At 37.8% G+C, this 25,257-nt stretch overlaps 1 protein-coding gene across 5 annotated transcripts in view; it reads right to left on the bottom strand.

The window, feature by feature from the left end:
• The window catches only part of ITPRID2 (ITPR interacting domain containing 2), a 38,919-nt gene extending 15,120 nt beyond the window's left edge, over window positions 1–23,799 (bottom strand). The window contains exons 1-11 of one of the 5 annotated variants that reach the window (XM_032637073.1): window positions 23,273–23,799; window positions 22,873–22,918; window positions 19,866–19,915; window positions 18,957–19,013; window positions 16,276–16,315; window positions 16,092–16,190; window positions 14,652–14,860; window positions 13,080–13,780; window positions 7,334–7,406; window positions 3,606–3,694; window positions 1,080–2,288 (exon numbers count right to left, since the gene is read on the bottom strand). In XM_032637073.1, the coding sequence (XP_032492964.1) occupies window positions 1,080–2,288; window positions 3,606–3,694; window positions 7,334–7,406; window positions 13,080–13,780; window positions 14,652–14,860; window positions 16,092–16,190; window positions 16,276–16,315; window positions 18,957–19,013; window positions 19,866–19,915; window positions 22,873–22,918; window positions 23,273–23,483 (2,784 nt within the window). In that variant the 5' untranslated portion in view covers window positions 23,484–23,799. The remainder of the gene's footprint in view (window positions 1–1,079; window positions 2,289–3,605; window positions 3,695–7,333; window positions 7,407–13,079; window positions 13,781–14,651; window positions 14,861–16,091; window positions 16,191–16,275; window positions 16,316–18,956; window positions 19,014–19,865; window positions 19,916–22,872; window positions 22,919–23,272) is intronic. The other 4 variants (XM_032637075.1, XM_032637077.1, XM_032637074.1 and 1 more) reach the window with 4 other exon arrangements.
• Window positions 23,800–25,257: the final 1,458 nt, after the last annotated feature.

A 25,257-nucleotide genomic window follows, 5' to 3' on the forward strand; every position in this document is an offset into this window, starting at 1 on the left:
AGATTTAGAAAGGAAATGTGGGGCTTCCCTGGTGGTGCAGTGGTTAAGAATCCGCCTGCCAATGCAGAGAACACGGATTCGAGCCCTGGTCCAGGAAGATCCCACATGCCGCGAAGCAATTAAGCCCGTGTGCCACAACTACCAAGCCTGCGCTCTAGAGCCCGCGAGCCACAATTACTGAGCCCACACGTCACAACTACTGAAGCCCAAGCGCCTGGAACCCATGCTCTGCAACACAAGAAGCCCGCGCACTACGACGAAGAGTAGCCCCCTCTTGCCGCAACTAGAGAAAGCCCGCACGCAGCAATGAAGACCCAACGCAGCCAAAAATAAATAAATGAATTAATTAATTTAAAAAATAAAGAAAGGAAATGTGAGAGGCAAACCAAGAGACAATTTACTTCTTTTCAAAGCTTATTTTGGAAATTATTTCCAGCCCACTAACAAATCTGAGAGCGATGACTTTAAAAGTGACAAGACACATAGACCGTTCTTACTCAAATTCACACTTTACCTGATTTTTTCTCTTCTGAGGTGGTCCCAGCCTTTTAACTCAATGGAAGCAGACTAATTCTGTGCCAGGCGACCAGCATCAGGAGTCAGCAGATGAAGGGAAAGCTTAGTCAGAGAGCAACGAGTGGAACCAGGAGAACATACGGCGACACAGAAGCCAAGGGGAGGAAAACTTAGAAAGAAGAGGTGGTGAACACTGTCAGATGGAAAAGAAAAGGACATATGGTACTTGAGAGGGAAGTTCTTTTAATAACAGAGACAACTTGACTAAGACAACGACAGTGCAGGAGAGGCTAAAGAGCAGGAGACCTAATGAGCAAAATCTCTTCTCTAGAAAGGAGGGAGATTGTGAGCAGAGAAATTCACCTTGTTCAGAATTAGTTACAGCTGTTCCCTTGAGCTAGGAGGGAAGACGCTGGGAGGGGGCAGGTACAGATAAGCTGAGGCATGCAGGAAAATGAGGCTGAGGTAGCTCAGGCCTGATGGGTCCCAGCTTCCCTGAAAATTAAGAGGTACTCAGACCAATAAAAGAAAAAAAGGTAAGAAGGATAAACTTTTTCTCATACCTGTGAAAGATTCTGCAGTGAGTTTCTAATATCATGCAACACTCTTCGCAACTGCATTTCGATGGCAGAAGGAGGGTTCACAGAGCACACTCGGTGAGGGTAGGCAGCATGTCTATGTGAGTAAGGACACCCCAGAGGGGAAGTGAAGGCACTACAGGTGGTGCCTGATATGTTGGGAATGCTGTGAGTGCTCAGAGTTCTCATGTGCTCACACAGGGGCCCTTCCTGCCACTCGGAGGGGACAGAGTGAAGGGAGCAGGTGGACTGAGATACAGGTGCCGGAGCATACAGCGAACAGGCCGGAGTCCTTCGCTGATGGCACTCCTCCAACCGGTTCACCTCACTCTGGGCAGCTTCTTCTTTCTTCACAAATGATGGAGAGATGAAAATGGTGGACTTAACTAAAGACTGACCATCATGCTCAATCGCCTCTCTTTCTAATTTCTGTTCCTCTTCCGGTGTGTACTTGTAAGTGAAGGAAGGTGGACTGCATCTGGTCTCTTTTCCGGGGGATAACCGAACATTGACAGAGGATACAACCCTTACTGGGCTCAGCAAGGTGGTTGGTAAAGACTGAGACCTTCTTAGAGGATAGCCAGCTTTTGCAAACAAGTACCTCTGTTTTAACAGATCTTTTGACTTTATCAAGCTACGCCCCACTCTTTGATTAGACAGAGTGCAAACCTTCATTTGCGCTCTTTGCAAAGCTGTATTAACTCTGTCCACAGAAGAGGGAGGCCCAGTTGTATTTTCAGCGCCCTTCTCATTGCATTTAGCTTCAATAGAAGCCAATGATTTAAGAATATGGTGGGTGGTATACTGGGCAAATTCACATTCACTGCTTTTATCCACATCACTTACAGCACTTGCTTCCCTCAGTAGTTCCACTGGCTGTGCTGGAGACACATCCTCTTTCCTTTCAGTAATTTCAGTAACGTGATCCCCTGCACTACAGGTGGACCGTTGATGTCCTGTATTCTCAACAGTCTTGCACTGGGGGAAATCCTGGCCATCTGACCGTTTGTCAGCAATTGTTGCTGCCTTCTCTCTTCCCATCTGAGGACAGGTAAGAGACTCCTCTTCTGATTCATTAAAATAAGGCTGGTCTTGTGCTGTTGGTGTGACAAGGTCTTCACCAAATGATGTGACTGTTGTCTCACTGTCACAACTATCAGCACTACTCCCCATGGCTTGCAAGGACTCGTGAACCTGTGAAAAGAAAACAGGTAGAAGGATGGAGAATTCAAATAAGTAGTAGCATTAACAAAATACCAAACTGATACGATGCTTCTATACTTTTGGGGTCTCCCACCTTGGTTTTGGCTCTGGTGCTGTTCTAAACTGCTTTCTCACAAAGATTATTCCAGATCTTTACTATTTTCCTTAAATCCCTTTTCAATACCCATCTCCTTTTCTTCTAACATATGACACTGACACAAAGAAAATGGACAGAAATTTCTTAACTTCTTTCCCAACACCTACAAATTTCCCCATACCTTTCCTCATCATTCCCTCCTCTCCATTCTGAAAGAAAACTGTATCTCTTTTCCAAGCTAATCCCTCCAACCTGTACTTCTCATCACATCCTCTCCAGGGCTAGGGTATTTCTCCAGTTTCATCCCAGATTTTTCTGCATCAAGCTCTCTTTCTCTTAGAGCCCTTTCCCTTAGTCATTACTGTATGAAAAAGACAAAAAGACCTATAACTCTTAAGCTATCATTCTTATTTGAAAAAACAGTTAACATTCATATCTTCTCTTCATCACTGATCTACTCTCCATTCATGCTTTTGCATCATTTAATACATCAGAACTATTTGCTCAACTACTCAATTTCAGAATAAACAAATTCTCACCTTTTCACTCCAATGGCCATAGCTTTCCTTTTAAAAGTTTCTCCTCCATCTCCCAATTTTTATGCCTGCTGGATTATTCTGAGTTTCCTTAGAAACTTCTTGTCTGTCTACTCCTTAAATGCTTTGTTTCTAAAGGGCTTTTTTAGGTTCTCTTTTTCTCTTATTCCAATTTTCTTTAAAATTTCCTTACAGATGTTTTAACCACTTTTCATGTACATTCTGTGTACTGCACACATAAACTATAAGCTCGTTGGGGATAAAGACGTGGCTATTTTCTGGGTTATCTAACACACTATAGCGTAACAGTCAGATAATATTCAGCAAGCTATGGATCCCCAGTTTTAGTTATTAAATAATTATTGTAAAATACTGAAACACAATGACGGTAAAAAATTTTTTTAAATAACAGAATAGGTTAAGGATTAAAATACTGTTTACTGGTGGTGCAAAAATAAAGGAGAAGCTTTTTTTGTTGTTTCTCAGAAATGAAGAATTAGTGAAACCTAAAATTTGCAGTCAAATGCTCACATAACATCTGCATCCTAGAATTTTAGTCTTATCGTCATTTGAAAAATAAAGATAACACAGATGGTCTTGAAATATACAGCCAGTGAAAAACCACCTAAATATACAGAAGTTAATCACAGTGCCTACTACAATAGGAAATTTTACCTGAAGATGATTAAGGGAGAGGCAGTCTGTCGAATCTTCAGCAAAACCACTGCTATCAGAGTGCTGACTTGCAGTACGTAATAGTTGATCTACCAAAAGAAATTTAGTTATACAAAACTGCTAAATAAGACTTCAATGAGTACAGTATTACATATATATGATTCCCAAAAGATATATGATACACAACAGTGATTCTTTCTTAGAAAAGTATACATCACTTATGCAAAATTGTGGCTTCAAAGCATAGGAAGTAACTTGAATTCAAACAAAACTGAATCAGATCAGAAATCCTCAGTGTTCTGTTGCTAATTAAGCTCTAATTATAATGTATTTTTTGGTAAATCCAATTAATGTCTTATCCTTGGAGGACAAGAGCCTGAAATGAAAAATGGCTCTAATAAAAATAAAGTCCCAAAGTAAACCATTTTCATTATGTAAATATGTGAAGACACATAGTAGGTGAAATCAGAAGTTTAAATGTAGTGTGTAAAAACTTCTATTACCTTCACTAATAAGAAAATAAAAATACAATTAAGGCCAACAAATTAAATAAGTTGTACACAAGAGTACTTACATGTCTCTGATGTTTCAAATGATGCAAACATTTGTAAGTTATGAAAGTTATTTCTTAACAACTGAATGAAACTCAATCACATAGGTTCAACTAGTAGGTAATATTGTTAATTTTACAATAAACTTGCTTATTTTTTGCCCTCAAAACTCTAATTCCTGGTTAGTATAACCTAGAGAAATTTTTTTTTAAGTAACTAAAATGACCAACTAAACACAGCTGGCCTGATCACATGCCCAACCACACTACAAGTACCACAGTGGGGGAGACTTTACAGCTATTACATTTACTGAGGGAGACACTTCATGCGATAGTCAAGTTCCACAGAACTTAAAAAGCAACAGGCTAAATAAAGTGTGTTTACCAAGTCCACATTCATTTAAGACTTGAATGATAGAAAGTACTTAATAATATGTTTCAATAAAATCCAAAATTAATTACAGGTTGCCTGACTTTGAAAAATATTATAATAACCTTAGGTTCAATCTGGAGCAACATGAAACAGAATAATTTTTTTCCCATTAAAAATTTAAAATAATTCTGTAATGTTGTTTTGAAATTAACAAAACTGCATAATGAAATATATGGAATTGATCCATATCCTTGATAAATCTAGGTAAATTGTAATAATTGTGAAAGTGAATTGGAATAAGCTGTTACCATAGGTACTGATTATGCATTTTATTATTTGAGAAAATGATTAACATGTCATAGGAGTCATCACCATAATTATGTGTTTGCATGTCTTTTTTTAAAAAAAAACTAGATTGTCAGCGTTCTGAAGACAGGAACGTTATTTATTCTTCTTTGTATCCCAAGTACCTAGACCAAGCCAACAATAAAAAATGTTTGCTGAATGAATCAATGATAACTATCTCCTTAAAGCAACAAGAGAATTAAACAGTTTCTTAAAGAATTTAGAAGTGAAACTGCCCCATCTGCTTGGGCAAAGAGCAGTTGCAAAAGAGCCCAGGAAGCCCTGACCAGCTCCGTTCGGGTTCTCTCTGCTAAGATCTGTTTTATCTGCAGCATACTACAGCCTGTGCCGAGTGCACCTCTCCACGGTTAGTCCTGCCTGAATTCACACACATCAGGTCGCGGGTAGACTGCTCAGGCTTCAGAGCAGGTGTGAGGCAGTGGAAAAGAACAAGGAAGCCTGGGTTCAAGTTTCGGCTTTATCATCATAAGCAATAACTTCTCTCCTCCAAAAAAATGGGATAATCATTCTACCTCACACGGTTACTTCAGAAACTAAGCAGAACATAAGTGAAACTGTTTTGTAAACTATAAATCACAACTGAGGTTCTTTAGTCAGATGTTTCAGTTTCACAAAAAACACAGTTCACCAAAGAAAAAGATACAACTAAAAAGAAATAGACCTCTGTCCTAACTGAAGAGATAAGACATTATTTCTAATTAAAAACTAGGAAGTTAGAGCAAACATTAAAGTGAGAACAAAACCGATGTGGAAATTCTATTTATCCAGTATTGCAGAGAAACGTAAACAGGACACCCATATACTCTGCTAGACTAAAGAGAATACTGAATGTCTTCAGTAATTAGAAAAATCTTGGACTGCTCTTAATATACCTACTGAATGTTAGCTTGTGACATGAGTTGAGTCACTAAACCTCTCTTCTTCAGTATGTAAATCCCAGGACTGGATTTGAGATTAACATCACTGTAACTTCCAAAGTTCTATTACTAAAGTGTGAAGTGTTTTTATACAGGCACTGTATATGCATTTTTACTAACTTTGTGAAATGAATATATTATACCAGTGATTCTAATTCTGCCACTATGATTAATTTAAGATATTTGCATATCACATTATCAAAATTTGATAGGCTACTTTCAAAAAATGACTAAAACACTGTACTGTTCTCACTCCCTCTCTCTCATGCACACACACAAAACCATTTTACTGTTACTTTATAAAGACGTGATTCAAAAAAAAGTTACCATTTTTACTTATGCCACCAGAAATAAGTGCTCCTACATAGATAAGAGGAAGAAACCCAGATGTGAATAAAAACCACATTCCATCTTTCCCACCACAGGAAGCTTACTCTTCAAAGATCTTAAAGTAATTATGCTGTTTTTATCCTCTTTTTGACACAGGGCAAGCTGATTTTTCCAATGCATCCCTTGTCTACCTATCTAAAGCAAAGATTCCTGGATGGCTGTGAACTCTGCCTATGGCTCAGGAACACATACATAAATTTATGGACTCACAAAGGGAAGAAAATTAAGCAGGGAAGTTCATTTTGTGTCTGACCAGAACTGTGATGACCTAGTGAGTGGAGCTCTTGTTTCTCAGTATCATACTGCAATAAAAGAAAAATTATATGCAAATTGTCTCATATGAAGTCACTTCAGAGATCAGAAGAGAACAAACATGTAATTTCCTATTCTAGGAACATACATATGAATCTTTGCTTAAAAAAAAAAAGGGTGGTTCAGCATGTGTAAAGTTTAAAAATAAACACTCCTACCTTCAGTGGTCATTTTAACTTCCTCTCTCCTTTTCTCTAAATCTCAAAAGCTTTGTGACTTTAAAGATGATCAGACATGTTTTTCTGTTGTAAGTTAAAAGTGAAAGAAATGGATTCAAAGGTTCTTTGGTCAATAATAATTCAAGAGAAGAACAATGTCTGAGCCACTGACCTTTGATTTACAGTTTGAATTTAACTAGCTTTACTTGCTGCTGAGAGACTGACTGGTGTTTTCTGCCAGAGGCACATTCATTTATTACACCTGGGAGTCGCATTTAAATAATAAAAACCCAGAGGTGGATAATACAAGTGTACATTTCAATCCCAACCATGTAAAAAGTAGGCCTGACTCTGTTGCTCTATCACTTCCCATCTAGCCCTTGTGTAGAACTGAAAAAGTATTTAGAATACACAGAATTGTGTAAGGAGGTCATTACAAGATAAGCAAACTAAAATTACTTTATGAGCACAAAAGTCTTCAGGAAGATAAAAAAAATTCTATAACCAAACCATAATGAAGCAGGCACAGCTGTGTTCCTAATCTTCTTTTTACACTTACAGGTACTACAAACACTGATAGATTAAAAAAAAATACCTTTTCTAAATCCCCCAAAGATGCTTTGGTAATGTGCTCGGGAACTAGTGAGTACTGGTTTACTTACCTCTTTTTGACTTGTTAAGACCTAGCTGGTAAGTGGTTGGAACATGAGGAGCTTCTCCCTCTGTACTTTGAACCTAAAGAAGAGTTTTAAGTAGTTAAAACTTAAGAATCTATGGCAAAGAAGAACACCTCTTAATAGTCATTTACTAAACAACCAACCTAAGAAGGTACCAATGCTTTATATATTTAAAAAGTGCATCCTATCTCAAAATTGCTATAATGTCCCACATCTCAATTTTACGATCTATTTTTCAGTTAACAACAGGACTGCAAGCTTATAGCTAGCAACGAAAAATAACTACATGTGTAAACTACTTCATTAAAAAAAGTTACCATTAAATGAAAAACAGATCCAAAATTAAAAGTTCTTCTCTAAATGTTAAACTTCAAAGTGTAAGGTCAATCCCAGGAGAAATACTAATACAGTCACTGCAGCACACTGGCACACACTTGAAGCAATTACAAGGTCTTGTATCTTGAAAAACGGCAATCATGCTCCCACTGCAAAATCTTATAAAAGTCCACAAATTTTCAGGTATCAAAAACCACTCATGTGGAAGACTGCTTTGTCCCGACACAAATGTTCTTTTAAGACATAACTTGGGAGTTGTAAGTAGAAAAGCAGGTTTCATTATAGGACTAAAATGTTGAAAGATCTTAGCCATAAATCCTCCCTGAAAATTATGCTCACAAAGATACCAAACCCACAGAAGTTGTCCTTTTATGCTGTCTTTTTTTTCCTACCTAAACAACTACATAATTTAGGAATTTCCAGATTCTTTACTCATCACACTCACTCCCCAAATACTCTATCTATCCTAACATAACTAACCCTATACTAAGAGTAAATATTTGTGGGGGTATGCTACTAACGCCCCACTCTTTACCCTATAATGATTAGTACTTAAAATAATAAATAACATCCTAGTAAAGTGGGCAAACTAGCCAAACATTTGGGCTTTCAGCCTTGAACAAGCTGGAGAGCAAATAGCAAACAGGTTTTAGATAGAACCCTCGCAGTTTTGAGCTATGACTTCATTCTAGAGTAAGAAAGATTCCATAGAAGTGAAAGTGGAATAGCCAACATGAAAAAAAACTTCAAAGGTTAAAGATATTACCCAATTTAGAAATTGCTCTGATTTGTGATATCTTTGTTCTACATAGTTGAACATGAATCCAAGTTTATGTATCTTTTGAAAACTGAACGCGTACTGGTCATTTAAAACCATCACCTATAAATCATATATAAAATGGTTTCTACTATCTTTGTTTTTATTGAAAAATCATATTCTTCAAAGCAGCAGACATAAGTTCAAGAGGAAAACCATTGTTTTGTGTGCAAAGAAACAAAATGCATTTTCTTTTTGTAGTCAACAGGAGGTCTATTATTAGCCTCTATTCAGGCCTAGCCTACTTCAAAGAGTTTTCTGTAAACCGAATATCAAACAGACCAAAAAAAGTATGACAGAAATCTAAATGTCTCTTTAATTTTATTCTAGGAATCTCAGCTTAAGCAAAAGATTATGATCTCTCATTTATAAATGCAGAATTATCACATATTCTATTCTTTAGATTTATAAAATTAGTCACAAGGTAACATGACTTTAATGAATATGTATCCTCGGTATATTATCCTTCAAGATGCTGCTACTCCATGGACAATAAAAAAAAAAAAAAAATTCCCTCTCTCCCTCTACTACAAACTCCATAATTAACTGAAAGAAAAGAAGAACAGGACCCTTAAAAATGAGCTGACAGGATTATATTTTACTAATAAAGTTACTAAAGTTAGGATCCTTCCTCCTACTTACTCAGCAAAATCATCAATCACTTGCTGAAGACAGAAACAGACTTGCTAGTGTTAATGGTTGAATTTCATAGCTTATTAGGTTTCGTTATTGGCTACAGTTGTGCAGAGGAAAGCCGTCAAATTCAAGATGGGGTGCACCACAGAAAATTATAATGCAAACACAGAACTTAGATTTATGTGGCAGGATTTTTCCTATTCCATGGTTTCAAATCCTCAGTGGAATTCTGGTCATTTGCTACAAGTTGGTCTTTTATTAAATTAACTATAGCTAAATATTGATAACCAAATTGAGTGACGGATAATGGGTGTTCATTATACTATTTTCTCTAAACGCTGGGTAAGTTTGAAACTTTTCATAATAAAAACTACAAAAAAACCCCACAAAACAACCCAGTAAACCAAAATGATAAAATCACTTGGTCTCAGTGTTTTGGGATTTAAAGCTGTAGGACAACAGCTTTAGAATAATTCACACATTTGAGTTACTACATTTTAAAAATATTTTAATCAAACAAAGATTGCATCTTTTTGAATCAATGTCGTGCTACCACGCAGATACCTAGTTTGATTTTTTAACATCTGTCACATTTATCCTGACTAAGACATATCTTCTAGGCACAATACTATTGTACTATGTTTTATAGAGCAGCAACACCGTAGAATGTTCTAACTCAAATCACCCTTCCTCTAAGGTTTAAAGAGACCTCTACAGCAGAAATCCAAAACTGGAACTTCAAAAATTACAATTCTGTCTAATTTTTAATGATACCTCAAAAAAATTCAAAGGAAATCATTATTTTTCCAAAAAGGGGCAGGGGGCTGGGCATGGGATGACTTGAGTTCTTGTCCAATGTCTGACCCTATCAACCAGCCGGACCATACCAAGCTTTACGGTGTACTCAAAAGGAGCAGGTTTGTACAAAGACTCAAATTCACATCTCATTCTGAAAGGCCAACAGAACAACTTAACTACCTGTCAGGTATTTGACTGATTTGGGATTACTTTAACTCAGGCCAGTAAACAGAATAAAAAGAATCCTGAAACTTAATGGCTAAAACTAAGTAATGAGGTATATTAGTTAAATCAACAATCAGTGTGAAGACAGGATTAGAAACATTTACTAAAACTTTAGTAGCTTAAAAAATTGTATATGCTGCCAATAATATCTTTATTTAAATGTTTATTTATAGAGTAAGAGACACAGGACAACCTATTTACAGAAACACACAGATAAAAGTTCTCCTTCCTCTGGTGTTTAAGCATGAGAAAATTTTCCTTTACGCCCAGAAGATGAACAATTGTTTACCGAGTAAAATCATTCTGGTTTAACTGGGAATCATTCATGCTACTAATTTATGGCTCTAGAGAGTTACCATGATGTATTTATTCAAAATAAATCATTTCAAGAAGAACACAAGAATTATCCAAGCAAGTCACTAAGAATCAGAAAACTCAAGAGTGGGGTTTTACAACTTTTAGATACACCAAAACAGTCTGCAAGATATTTTTTATATGGCAAGCTGACTTTTAATTGAAAATAGTGTCTGGCCTTTTTTGCTTATCATAAGAGATAGTCACTTTCACTCTTCAAGGCCTAGGTCAGTCTTGTCATCTATTTAACTCTTTTTACATTTAAATAGTTCTCTCTGCTCCTGGTGACTGTCAGATCTTACCTTCTGCTTCAGAGGGACTAGGCAGCTTCATGCACAGAGCCGCATCTGCAACATTTTCTCCTACCTAGTCACCCAAAGCAGTGGGCATTCAGTTAATCTGTTTAAAAACTGGCTTACTGACAGCGTGTGCGTGCTCTAGCTTATATTTATTTGCTATTTTTACAAAAGGAAGAAAGTTCCCAATAGGAATCAAACCTCAAGGGAAAGGAGTGCAAAAGAAAAATAGTAATGACCTACTTTGAATGGGATCTAAAAGTCTGCTTTAATAAGATTGTTCTCTTCATTTGTCAGTATGATTCAACAAGCTTGGGAGAAGAGGAAATTAAAGAAACACATTATTTCCTTTCTTTATCCATTGTTCTACAAGCTTTCTTTAAAGTTCCCAAAGGGATTAAAAACACAATTCTAGGAGGTTTTTATCCATATTTGAAATATGTCTGAAAAATAAGGATTATCCTTAAAATTCCCTGTTATTTACAATGTAGCTATGGTTGACCATATATTTTTTTGAAAACAAAAATCTTCCATTATCCTTAAGCCACCAATGCCTATAATTTTGTACTTCAAAAAAATATTCACTTCAATGTTGTTACTTTCTTCACTAACAGCTTTTGCCAGCAGAGGGAGCAAAAAAAAAAAGAAAAGAAAAAAAAAAACCAAAACACCAGCCTATTATTAAACGTTCACTTGCTGCCAAAGTACATCTGTCTAGCACTTTATAAATGTTGTAAAGAACTTTCGTGTATGGCATCAGCAATTTAAAAAACAAAAACACAACTCTGGCTTTAGAATTCAGGAATTCTAGAAATTAAAAAGCAAACTATGTCTTCTCATCTGAGTCACCAAATCAGGTCTGCAAGTATCTAACAAGTATCTGCACTCTATCCAATTGTCAGAAGAGGGGCCCTAAAGGAAGGCAAGAGGTTACACTTCAATTATGAAGGCTAGGACAAGTTTAGACCAAAACAAAGCCAAAAAAAGAATCGAACAGTGAAATGGAACAAAATGGTTCTAATTAAAGTTGTCGTTTTCTGAACTCATTAGAATGAGAAATAAAGAAGCTACAAAAAATGTAAAATATTTCAAAGGGCTGCTCTTGCTCACTTTTTATTTCACTTTTTAGTCAGAATTAAAGTATTAAGAGGTGCATTCAAAGACCACAAAAAAAGCTGTATCAGCAATTGAAATTTTGCAATAAATGAAAAATCTTAACTGATGTGAGAGAGACACACTCACCTAAGAGGACATTTTATGGGCAGAATCAATTATCCTGTTTCCTAGTTCCCTAAAACAATGGCGAGTGATTCTAAAACAGCTGTGAGCTATTACTAAAACTATTCTGTAATAAATTTTAAGAAGAAAAATTGCACATTGTATAATTTATAGCCACAAATCGTTAGCAGTACATATGTGCCTGTTTCCTCATATGTAAAATAAGACCAGCACTGCTGGCCTCACACACTGAAGAGAGAAAAGTACTTCAAGGGCCTAGTACAGTGACTGCCACGAGGTAGGTGCTTGATAATGTTCAGTTTCCTGCCCCAAGGTATATAGCTCCAATGCATAAGTTATCCTCTGACTATTCAAAAGCAGTTTTAGGTGAACCTCATCAAAACAAATATTTTTACCTTGTCCAATTTGAAATTTATGTAAAATAGTAAGAATATCACTAGGTTAAAAAAAAAAAGTAGCCAAACGCTGGTCTTCTGGGGTTGCAGAAATCCTTTCAGTGGCCTTTCAAACCGTCTTCCTCAAGATTCCCTATCCTCCCCTTCAGGAAATATCTTCATGTTCATGTTCCCAGACCTACCCTCAAAGCCTTCTTCACACCTACCCTTCCACTGAGATACATTAAGAAAAGCTTGCCCAAAGGCACACAGCAATTCAGTGGCCCAAACAGAACTCAAACCTGTTTGATTTCAAAGCCTGTATTTTTAACTATTATGCAATATTGATCTGAGTTTGGATATATTCTCTCAGGGCTTTCTCAGAGAATCAAAATCTTAAATTGAGAGAGAAAAGGGGTTAAAGTTCAAGTATGAGCAATGGATTACAGAAGATCTAGAGGGGCCATTATCTTGACATCACATAGTCCTGGGACTTCTTGGTTTGTGAAACATAAAACAAAAAACCTGGAAAGTCAAAATCAGGATGATTTTTTTCTAGTATAAATCTATTCACCACCTTTCATTTTAAAAACATTTTTCGGCACTTTTTTCCCTAACTCACTGTTTAAAACAGTTCTCAGTAATTTTTTACCTACCTCTTCCATTTCAAAGGAGTCCTTCTGCTGTGCCATTATGCTTCTTATGGATGGGATCGTCAACGGTGCACATGGCTCTTTTTCAGGTGTGGACAAAGGGATATTTTTCAGCTCCCTGCTATTTTCCAGCTCACTGTGGCTGGACATGTTGAAATCGCTATCTAAATGAGTTTTTATAATACCAGCTTCCTCACCCAGTTTATTCTCATGACTTTGAGTTTCTTTACTTTGTCCACTTTCAGCTTCTTGGTTAAAATTACTGTTTGCTTCATCAGAAAATCTATCAATGTCAGCATTCTCCATAACAGCTGCTGAACTACCTGATACTTCTTCTTTAACTGTAGCCAACATAGAAGATGAATCTTTCTTCTTCACAATTTTTTGAGACTTTTGATCACTTTTATTGCCAATTTCTTCCATCACTGAAAGATTTAGAGTCTTTCCTTTGTCAACTGCTGGGGAAGGGGTACTACCTTCTCCTTTCTCTGTTTTATCAACACATAAATTTAGTTTTGATAGTGTTTTCATTAAACGATTTGCAGTGTTACTTCGGGTTAAAGGTGGAGGCGAGTCTGTCTCCTTGTTAGAGGTCACCGAGGACAGACTCCCAATTCTCTGCAGGGGAGTCCCAGAGACTTGGGAATATAAAGAAGAAAATGCATTGGCCACAGTAGTAAGCACTTCAATTTGACGAAAACGGCCTATAAAAGGAAAAGAACAATAATTATATATATTTATATTTATATGTGTATATACACACATATATTAATTAAACCATCACTACTGTTCAGAATTTCAATAACTGAACTACTTAAATCACAAAGATTATGAAACCAGATATTTTTCCTATCACTTAAAACTTCTCTACATTTACTGTGGAGAGGGAGAAAGATTTTTCACTCTTAAGCACTAGAATTTACATTTTAAAAAATCAAAAGGAAGGACAAAGCATAATGACAACACTGAATAAAACAGAAAGGACTAGCTATTGATCTATAGCAGTGACCCTGTTTTTAGGTCTTGAACTCTTCCAAATGTGAAGTATATGTAAGTATATATTTTATACCTAATGGGAGGGAGGTTGGATTTATAGATCTCTTAAAGCTAATTCAAGGACCACCTAGGGATCCCATTTTGGGGATTTCTGGTCAGCAGAGAAAAATAAGCAAGATTTAACTTGAAAAATCATCAAATTAGCCTTGCCATTGTAGATTTACATGAAAGCATCTGAAATTGACTGACTTCAACTAATAGTAACAAGGCGCCTCCTCTACTTCTTTCCTTTTGGAACAAAAGCAATTTGGCGATAAGTATAAGGTTCTACAAGTTACATTCTACGGATGTAACACTTAAGTATGTAGAGAATGGGGTGGGGGGGCAGGGGGAATAGGTAAATTAACTTCTATAAATAGAATAATAAAAATTTATAATATGCAAAACAGCTGTTGTGTTAACCTCAATAATTAAATTGCCACTGCTATTTCTAGAAATTAATAAGGCTTTAAAAACAAGACCATCTTGCTGTAGATGCCATAATTTTAAAAATAATATGCTAACATTTAAAAACCTTACTTGTTAAAGCATAATTTGGATTTTCTACTTCCATCCGCTGCATTTGCGCACTCAAAAATACTTTAATATCTATTCCTCTGGCAAATGATGATGAATTAAAAAATCTGGAAGGAATTTTAGAAGCAATATCTGGTTCATCTCGTCCAAACCCAAGATTATAAAGGATTTCTTCAGGATCTTCCTCATAAAGTTCCAACAATTCTGAAACACTAAAAAGAAAAAAAAAAAAAAAGAAACAGCAAGATGTAAGTTTATAATAGTCCATATCACAATATAAATGAATTCATATTCCTGCTTTCCTGTGAAAAAGTCTTCTACAGCTTCTGCTGTTTAACCCATTATTTATTTCAGCATCTTTATACATTGGGTACCAAATGCAATAAATAACCCTTAAAAAGGGTCCATTCTCTCAAGCTGTTAGTTTTGGGAAAAAGAGCTAAGCCCTAAGAACATCCTCAGTAAGAAGCTCTGATTCCTCACCTTATTTTTTTTGTCATTTTAAAGAGATTTCCAGTAAAGCAGCTAAACAATTTGAGGACAGATAAGGGAGAATAAGGAGTAAACAGATTAGGAAAAAATGAAAAGGGAAAATGCACTAGGAAGTTGGTACAACTTTGGTACCAAGGGACATTCTGCAGAGCTTGAGTTTTTCTGCTCTTTGGCTGTCCTAGAAGAGGCAATATAGGTAACAACTGATCTCAGAAAAGTGAAGGAGGAGCTTACTTTCAACTTCTCTCTAACCACTTGCACTCAGGAAGTAGGAGGAGTAAAGTAATGAGAGTATGGGTTACACAAAGGTAAATTCTTGCTCTAATTCTATTGTGAATTGAACATTTATTAACCCTTATCTCTCATACCAGTGATAATCCAAGCTGAGACTCACCAGGGAAAATAGGAATGTTAGAAATAGAACTTGAGCAGAAGGAAATTTCAATTTGTTTCAGAGAATATGTTCAAATTCCAAAACAATAATTTGGATAATAGTTTAAACTGGTTCATTATGCACACGTGTTTGCTTATTTTAATATATAGTTTAAAGATCTTTGGTTTTATATGAAGATAAATCTACACTTAAATATCAAGCTTTAAATTATAAAGGTTTATTCTGATTTTTATATCAGAGTAACTCAAGACCCTAGCAGAATGGAGAATTTGGGAAGTAGAAATTATTCCACTATGGACTTCCTCTTTCAAGCTGTTGATAGGACTCAAAATACTTTAATGGATTCCAGCAGCATTTTTAACGTATCTGTTAATTTTTAATCTTAATTAAAAAAAAAAAAAAAGAAGACGCTTCTCTTCTCTCAGTTATGTTGATCCACAAAACACTGTGGATTCCTTCTGACTTCATACTACCAAGCCAAATCCAAGGCTGAAAAGGGATAAGAGTAGGTCATCTACAACACAATGTAGTTGCAGTATAAATCCAGAATAAGTTACCTTGAGACTGTTCCACTACTTTTCCCGGATCCAGTGGAATTCATACTTCTCCCCTTCTGATGAAACTGTAGTCTTCTCTCTTTGGCCAAGATATTATTGCTATAAACAAAATTAGATTATATAAAACTTTATTTCCATAACTGTTCTTCATTTTTAGAAAGGAAAAAAACAAACAGCTACGTACCAGTTTTCAATTTGAGCGTCAGTTTCATGGAGGTGGTTGGCTAAAGGTAAAAAGAATATATGCAAAGCACAACTGTTAGTAGGACAGTAACTACTATGATACAATCAACAAGAAAGCAAATTAACCACATTATTATAGCTAAATGCCTAATATGCCAAACTCTTGTCCTGGTTCATTAAATCTGCACCATTAAAGGTAATATACAGATAGATAAGAACAGATTCAGCAGCTTTTGGAGGGTGTTTTAGGTTTTGTTTGTTAGCAACATAAAACTACCTCCACTGAATGTTTAATATAAAAAGATATATAAATAACCAATTAAATTTAACAGTTTGAAATAAGTAGTAAGAAGATACGTGGTATATGTGCTTCTAATTACTAAATTTAAAAACTGTTAATAAAGAATACCTCAAAAGCAAAAACATGATTTAGCATTACTTAAGTGTGGCAATATCTATTCCTAACATGTGGTTTTTTTAAGGCTGATAATTCACTCCAGTTACAACCAATTTTTCATGTACCTACTTTGAAAATTCCTACTCATTTCAACATAAGTTTTCTTTTAAAAGTTGCCTTTCAAGTTTATCCTAGACTTACAAGTTCTAAACAAATAAATGTTGTTAACGTTAAGTTTACAGTGGGTTAAATTTACTGCATTTAAATTTTATAGACAAACATAAAGAATGAAATTAATTAAAAACATCTTTTTCAGCACACAGACTTTTTTCTTTTTTCATTTCTGATCTGCAGAGTCATGGCAATTTCTTATCAACCAGAAAGGTTGATGAATGAATGCAATGAAAATAATGAATGAATGAAAATAATCTTGAAACAATTTTCAGTAAAACAACATAATAGCTCCACTCTTCTCTGAGACTTTCTTTTTGGGTCTGGCTTCCAATAAAATTATTCACTATGGATGAACAGGCAGAGCACGGAGGATTTTTAGGGCAGTGAAAATACGCTGTATGATAGCATAATGATGGATACGTGTCATTACACATTTGTCTAAACCCATAGAATGTATAAGACCAAGAGTAAACCCTAGCATACACTATGGACTTTGGGTAACTATGATGCCTTATCCTAGTTTCATCAATTGTAACAAATGTACTATTCTGGTGAGGGATGTTGACAATGGGGGAGGCTGTGCACGTGTGGGGCAGAAAGTATGTTGGAAATCTCTGTACCTTCCCCTCAATTTTTCTGTGAACAAAACTGCTCTAAAAAAATGAAGTTTTTAGAAAGAATTCTATATTGAAACTACTAAGGCAGATATCAAAAGTGCTATTTACAATAACAATAAAATGAATTTTAATAAGGGGTTAACAGTATGTTCAACTATCCTGATTGGGAAGCAGTAAGTTTGAGTTTATTTTATAGAGTTTATTCCTTAAAAGCATATTAACAGAAATATAAAAACTAACATATACACATTCTAGAGTTTTCAGTGTTAGAAGGCTCTAAATAAGTATTCTTATCATACAGATTGACTTCAAACTGCAAAAGACCAAGGATATTAAATTCAGTGGATAAATTCACTATTCATCAACTTACAATTCAAAAAGATTTAATAAAATTCTTAATTCTTTTTTTTAATAAAAAGCACACATTGGGACTTCCCTGGTGGCACAGTGGTTAAGAATCTGCCTGCCACTGTAGGCAACACGGGTTTGAGCCCTGGTCCAGGAAGATCCCACATGACGTGAAGCAACTAAGCCCGTGTGCCACAACTATGGAGACTGCGCTCTAAAGCCTGCGAGCCACAACTACTGAGCCCGTGTGCACAACTACTGAAGCCCATGCGCCTAGAGCCTGTGCTCTGCAACAAGAGAAGCCACCGCGATGAGAAGCCTGCGCTCCGCAACGAAGAGTAGCCCCCCACTCACTGCAACTAGAGAAAGCCCATGCACAGCAATGAAGACCCAATGCAGCCAAAAATAAATAAATAAATAAATTTTTTTTAAAAAGCCCACATTAATAACCCAGCTATACGGTTACCAATAATTTTAAAATACCAGTAAAACAATAAAAAAATTCTTAATTTTACGTTGTGGAAAGCTTTATTATGAATCCACAGGAAAAGATTATATAATCTGTGAAAATTTAAACATTGCACAATACACTTTTAAAATCCTAATGCAGCCTTGAACAGACATCAGCATAATGCTTTCTAATTAGCTTCTCGTAACTCTATTTTGTCTTTGTCCTTTAATCTTCTAAAAATCTGGAAAAAGAGGAAGTGGGAAAGACAGGAGACACTTAAATGCAAAGAGAAAGACAAGCTGCAGCTGTTAAGTCTGACATAAGGCTACCTCACACTAAAATAAGCTTCACTTTAGTTTTCTCACGTATAAATATTTAAGTTTCCTTCCTTTTGAGGGACAATTCTTCCCTCAGTTGTATGACCATTGTTTGCCCCCAAATAGTTCCTGTAAGCTACAGAGTCCAAGGAAGACCTTTGGACATTGCACAATGGTTTTCCAGAGCCATTCCTACAGGTCTCCTATAGGCTCTTACTAGATTATTAACACATAAAAGGTTCTGTAAAATGTGTCTGAGCCACTTTCAAGAACTTTAAATTTAGCTCTGAGGATCATAAACATGAAAGCACGTGACTTTCTCTCTCTTTTTTTTTTTAATTTTAAAACGATATGAAGGTACAGTTCTTCCAAACATACCTTCAGCTCCCAAGGACAAATCATCCTCAAAACTTCCTCCATTTCTCACAAGCACACCTGAAAGAAACATTAGAAGATTCATGCTGGTATTCTGTTCTTCCTGACCCCCACAGAAAATCACTGTTTTAATTAAAACAAACTGACCAAGCAAAATATAAGACACAGTAAAGCATTTCAGACCTGAATGTACTCACAGGTTATTCTGATTATATAATTTCAGGAAGGAAATATAAGTTTTCACTTTATCGTAAAGGAAACCATGATTTGCAGCCAGGTAAAGTTATTAGAAGCCCCAATCTACAGGCTATTTTATACTTAATAAGCCTCTAAGATGTTCAGTTAGATAATGTATCTTACCCAACAGTTTCATGGAAAACCAGATCCCAGCACAATCATTCCTTTTACCCCCTTATATTAAGTCAGGAGCTCAAGCCAGATTTTCCTGATACTATAAATGTTTTTCATATGCCTTGTCACTACCTGCACATTCTTGTTGTACTTTGAACCTCAGAATTTTGCCTTGCACAGGTGTGGCAATCTCGGTTAATGTAAGCAAAGAAATGCTACACTAAATGCTACACTAAAGCTCACCTGATTCACTCAACATATATTTTCCTTATGTTTACATATCATATTTCTGTATTTAATTAGTCTTTATAATATCTAATTGGACAATAAAAAGAAACGAGTTTCATATTGTGGAAAGGTTTGGTAATTTGTTTAAACTCATCACTGTTTTATGGTTCATGACAAGGTTTCTCCCTTCAGGCTTTTATCTTAAAACACCATATTTTATAAACATGAACATCACTTTTATAATTTATACACACACACACACTCTTTCACTCAGAGGACATATAAAGTAGGACCCTCATAAAGAACAGATTTAGAAAGGCAACTTTCTCTTACCCTTGAGTGTACTACTGCTTTGCTCATCCAGTGAGGCTCCCAAAGGGGTACTGAAACCACACAAACATATAAACCTTAGTCTTGAAAAGCTGTCTGGAAAGCTGTCACTGCACAGCCTTACACTTTAAAGGGTTATAGCTAAGCAAGCTTCTAATCACAGTTGAATTTTCCTCCCAAATGCACATGGAATGCAAGTGAATTACATAAGTAATATCCTACTAAGCAAATACCTATCATCAAGTCAGATCACCAGGAATGATTTAATCACACGTCTGATCTGCCAGCAATTAAGAGCAAGAATGGCAATTACAAATGATATGAATTGGCATTTTCTTCACAAAAACAGAAAAAGAAAAGAGAATGACAACAGGTCTTAAGAAAATGTCTGCTCCCCTCAATCCCTTCCCTAGAAACAGGAAAGAGAATTAAGAAAAAACAAATCTTTATCTCAATAAAATTAAAAAGTCAGAGTATAGTCAGAAATAAGGCTCAACAGTTTTCTCAAATCCCATCAAGCATTTTAGAGCACCACTCAATGCCTCCCTTACCCCAACTATTATCTTTTCTGATACAATGGAGAAGTTTGGAATTTTAGGCTTTTAAACTAAAAAAAAACATGTATTCTTCATTTAACTCTGAAAAGAAAATTACTAAAAATTTGGCTTGAGAATCAACCCTAAGAACTAGCCATTACTAAAATTCTTTCATATTCTTGTTGTTCAAACACAGATAACTTAGAAATCTTTTTAATGCAAAATGTTTTTCATTTCTTTCTCAAAACTAAGTTAAGAAACAGGTTGTTTCATTATGAAAGTTCTATTTTGTGTTATAAGCCTTGCGTCAGCAACAATTTATACCTGTTATAAATTCACATCAGAAATGGGATCAATCATAAAAATATCAGTTTCAAAGAAATATTACTGAAATGCCACTTAAATGTTAAAAGTTTCTACAAACAAATATACAAGCAATGGCAGTTCTTTAAAAATTAGTGCTTTTGAAATGAAAAAGAATAAGCCATGACCATAAAGATAATAAAACCTCGAAGTTTTTGCATATATTGTAATAAAACTATACTTTATGCCCTCAAAAAAGTCATTCCTCTTCCCTGGTGGTTACTTTAGTAGGACAAAACATTGCATTACTCCTTCTGTAAATGTCTCAACTGGCCTGGGCACCAACAGAAAATGGCAAATGAGCAGAATATAACTGGCATTCTCCTTCAGAAACAAGTCTTTCACTCTTATAATTGCCCTCTTACAAATCTTATCAAAAACTCTATCCCTTCTTAGATGCTACTTATTCAAGCAATTTGTTTCAGCTTAGCCACACACACAAAAAAAAAATTACCAAAATAAAGACTCCCTTTAAGGAAAAACAACATGGTATCTTTATTCAGGATATGGAAAGCAATAAGAAAACAAAGAATATTTGAGAATTTATCGGGGGTTGGGGGCGGATGCTGTTTTCAGATCATTTGCACATAATATACAAAGTAGACAGATGCCTGACTCTGGGAAGGACCCTAAATTGTTATAGAAAAAAAAAAACTTGCATATATCCTAGCAGTCAAATCTGTGATAATAAAGCTAACAATAAAAGACTTTGTTCTAGCTCTCCAGAGTACAAATGAATGTCCCTTTCGTACAGAATAGGTGAAGCTGTAGGGAACAAGAAAGAAACCTATGTAGGAAATCCGCAACAGACTATAGAATCTGCCTACATAAATCAAGATTAGCAACAAAACTCCTGGAATTTTCAGAGATCTTGTGTCTTGGTGAATGTTAACATTTGCCCACTGCATTTATCTTAAAAGATGCACTTATTTACTGTCTACTTGATATAACTCTTATATAATCTTAACTCCCATACACCATAAAATAAACATAACATGATTCTTCTCTTGCTCTTAAACATTTTTTTGTGCATCTTTAGAGAAAAGGTCCATGTATTTCATCATCTCTCAGAAGGGTCTATGACATCCTCAATAAAGGTTAAAGAGCTCTATAATAAAGAGTGTTCAGTAAGGCTCCAGGCAATTCACCAAAACAGGATAGCAACAGAGTAATGGCCAATATTTTATGTCTTTAAGAAAGAAAAATAAACTGGCATATATAAGAATCATTTCTCTCTCCCCACCAGAAAAGACTTCTCAAACTCTGGTACTTGGACAAAAGATTAAGAAAAGCCCAAATTGAGATGGCAAAAAATATGTACAGAAGCAAACACCTTAACAAAAGTTAAAAAGCCCACATTCTTCACGTGAGATTTTATAAGTAGCAAATAAGTTGGAAAAAAATAATTAAAATATGAAACAAGTACATTTTACTGTAGTAAGATACGATTAATCTCCTCTGTACTTTATCAAACATTTCTGTACCAGCTACCAAAGCATGTAATTAAACAGATTTATGCAGCCTGAATGTCTTCAAAGCTCTATTTCCCTTCTGTGAATTCCAGGGCCATCTGACAAATGCATGTCCAAGAAGTAAGCTAGAACAAAGTAGTTAGCTAGTTTTAACAGCTCTCCAAACAGAATTAAGGCACCAACATAAAGTTAAAGCCCGGTTAGTGTAGTTAAGTAAATTACATTCATCTAAAACACATTTGAAAGGGAAATGACTCTTCTGCCAGATATACACATGTCAAAACAAAAGCAAAATAAAATACTGTCTGAAATGTGACAATCCTTTCAAATAGAAACAGGGCAAGCATAATAACATGGCATGATTATCTGTTTCAGGTTTCTGATCTCTGATGCTAACATCACGCACCGGAGCTGAAGTCCTAATAACTGTGAAGTCAACATGGTCACCAAATAATCGGCGGTCACAGCACTTCCATTTCTAATCACTTAAAGGAGGAAGCTATCCGCCGCCTCACTTTCCGGTTTATGGCTTACGAGGTCCAAGGGACCCGCAAGGACGGCGGCCCGAGTCACTCCGCTCAGGCGTCCCATCAGCGCTGATCTTTCCCCGGGACGCGAGCGGCGCAACCGAGGACTCACCGGCAGTCCTTGAGCCATATCGCGATCTTCTCGTTGGGCACGTTTCCTGCGGGGCAGAGCGAGGGGACAGCTCGTTACCGACCCCAGGAGGACTCCGACTGTGGGGTCATCCTGGATACCCCCAGGTAGGAAAATCTACTGGGGGCAAAATGCAGCCTAAGCCACACGGCTTAGAGACCATCTGAAGGGAAATGATAGCACCTGGGTGTCTCGACGCTGGAGACGCCTTACCAAGCACGCACGTTTAAAGGTCGGAAGTGTCCCCTCTCCCCTCGGCCTCTCGAGCCCAGGACGATCTTCCAGAACTCACAGCAGTCGCCCAAAGCGCACGAGACTTTTCCCCGCCCGCCCAAACTTCCCCGAGCTCCCCGCCCGCCGCTGCCCCGCGGGGCGCACGGACCTCTCCCCGCGGCCGCCGGCAGCTTCGCTCCAGAGAGGTCTTCCTCGTCGTCCTCGTCCTCGTCCTGCGTCGTCGCTTCTGTGGACAGGTCCTCCGTCTCCGACGCCTGCCAGGAGCCGCGGCACTTGGCCCAGGCCTTCCTCCTGCGACTCGCCACTTGCCACTCCAGTTCCTCCTCCGCCTCCGCCGACGCCACCAGGGGCCGGTCCATGGCTGCACCGGGGGCTCCGCAACCCCAACCGGAGCCTGTGAGACAAGGCAGCGGCTGGGACCCCAGCCCCTGCGGTCAGCGCCCGGCCGGGCTGGGGGCCCCGGGGAGCTGGAGCAGGCGCGGGGGGAGGAGGAGGAGGAGGAGGAGGAGGAGGAGGGGACGGGAGGGAGGAAGGGAGGGAAGGAAGGGGAGGGAGGGGGCGGAGGACCAGCGTTTCACATGAAGCCGGCCGGGCGCGGCGCGGGAGCGCGAGCGGCTCGAGCGAGCGCGGCTGGGAGCGGAGCGCCGGCCGGCCCCGGTCCCCGCTCCCCGCCCCGCCCTCCCCTCGGCCCCCGCCCCGCCCTCCCCTCGGCCCCCGCCCCGCCCCGCCCTCCCCTCGGCCCCCGCCCCGCCTCCCGCCTCAGCCTGACGCGCCAGGGGCCTGGCCGGCCGCCGCGCGTCAGCGCGCCCCTCCCTCAGCGGCGTTCCACGCCCCCTTCCGGCCGGGGGCGCGCGGGGCGGGGCGCGGCGAGCGCGGAGTGGAAAGACTCGACCCCTGTCCCCCGCCCTCTGTCCCCTGCCACCCGCCCTCTGTCCCCTATCCCCCGTACCCCGCCGCGGCCGGCGGAGCAGGCGAAATTTGGTTCCTTGTTGGTTAGTAATCTTTGCTTATTAACTTCTCCTCTCACCCCAAAAACAGAAGGAATGTGGAAAGGCCAAGTTTCACTCAACGCCCTTCTTCACTGCGTCCAAACTGAGTGTCTGCTTGGGCTCGCTGGAAGTTATTCTTCGAGGAGTCCAAAGAATTCTGTCCAAGAAATGGTGGAGAAAGATGGGAGAAAGAGGCGCGTAATTGGTATTTCTTGTCAAAATACCAAAACTGGAAAAGACTAAGCTTCGTGGAGTGCTCCTTTCACGCTTAAGAAAGTTATTTATTGTGGTCGTGTTATGTATGAAAGATTTAATTTGGAAATTCCACATTGAAATTAGACATAGAGAGGTGAAGGAAAATAGAGCAAGGAACAGCTGGGGAAAAGTAGAAATACTTGCTTGGATTTTGGTGCTACAAGATACAAATGATGTAAAGGTTTAGAACATTTTAAAAATGAGTTTGAGCAGTCCCTTTTGTTATTTTTAAAATCGTATTAGCAGAAAGACTATAAAATCCTATTCAACATCATATCCAAAATCCAGACAAACTTCCCAGACCCATGATAATATCATTCTGGGCCTTATACTGTGAAATATGAGGGGGAGCTAGAACAGGGATACTGGTATCTTATTGCCTTGACGTTTCACTATTTTTTCTTTGAATCTTAAAAAATTTTTTCTTTGAATCTGAAAAGCTTTCCAGCCTTCAAGAGTCCTATAGCAAAATGCAGCTAACAGTTTAATGGTCCTTCAAAATAGGCCAGTGTCTAGCTGCCTGTAGGAAAGGTGAGCAGGAAAGCAAGTGAGGGAGGTACCTGGAGAGAAGGCACTGAAAGGGCTGGTCGGAAGCCACAGAGAACAAAGTATGCTGTCTTCAGTTTCATTCAGGGCCCTGATGGACCCCACCCTACCCAGTTCCATCATTTCCACATGCTGTTGCTAACTCTCTATCCTAGCCTCTCATTTCATTCCTGTTCTTTCTGTCCAATACCTTAATGATCTTCAAGATCCAGCTGATCCAGAACTTTTCCTGGACTACATCTTTCCACCACCACTGGTCACATCTTTTCCACAATTCCCTGGTATATAACTGAATGTCTGTCTCATTTTTTGGGGGACTGAACTGTGCTGTAAATAATATGAC

The sequence above is a fragment of the Phocoena sinus genome, chromosome 7 (genome assembly GCF_008692025.1).
Source record: "Phocoena sinus isolate mPhoSin1 chromosome 7, mPhoSin1.pri, whole genome shotgun sequence".
NCBI classification, from domain to species: Eukaryota; Metazoa; Chordata; class Mammalia; order Artiodactyla; family Phocoenidae; genus Phocoena; species Phocoena sinus.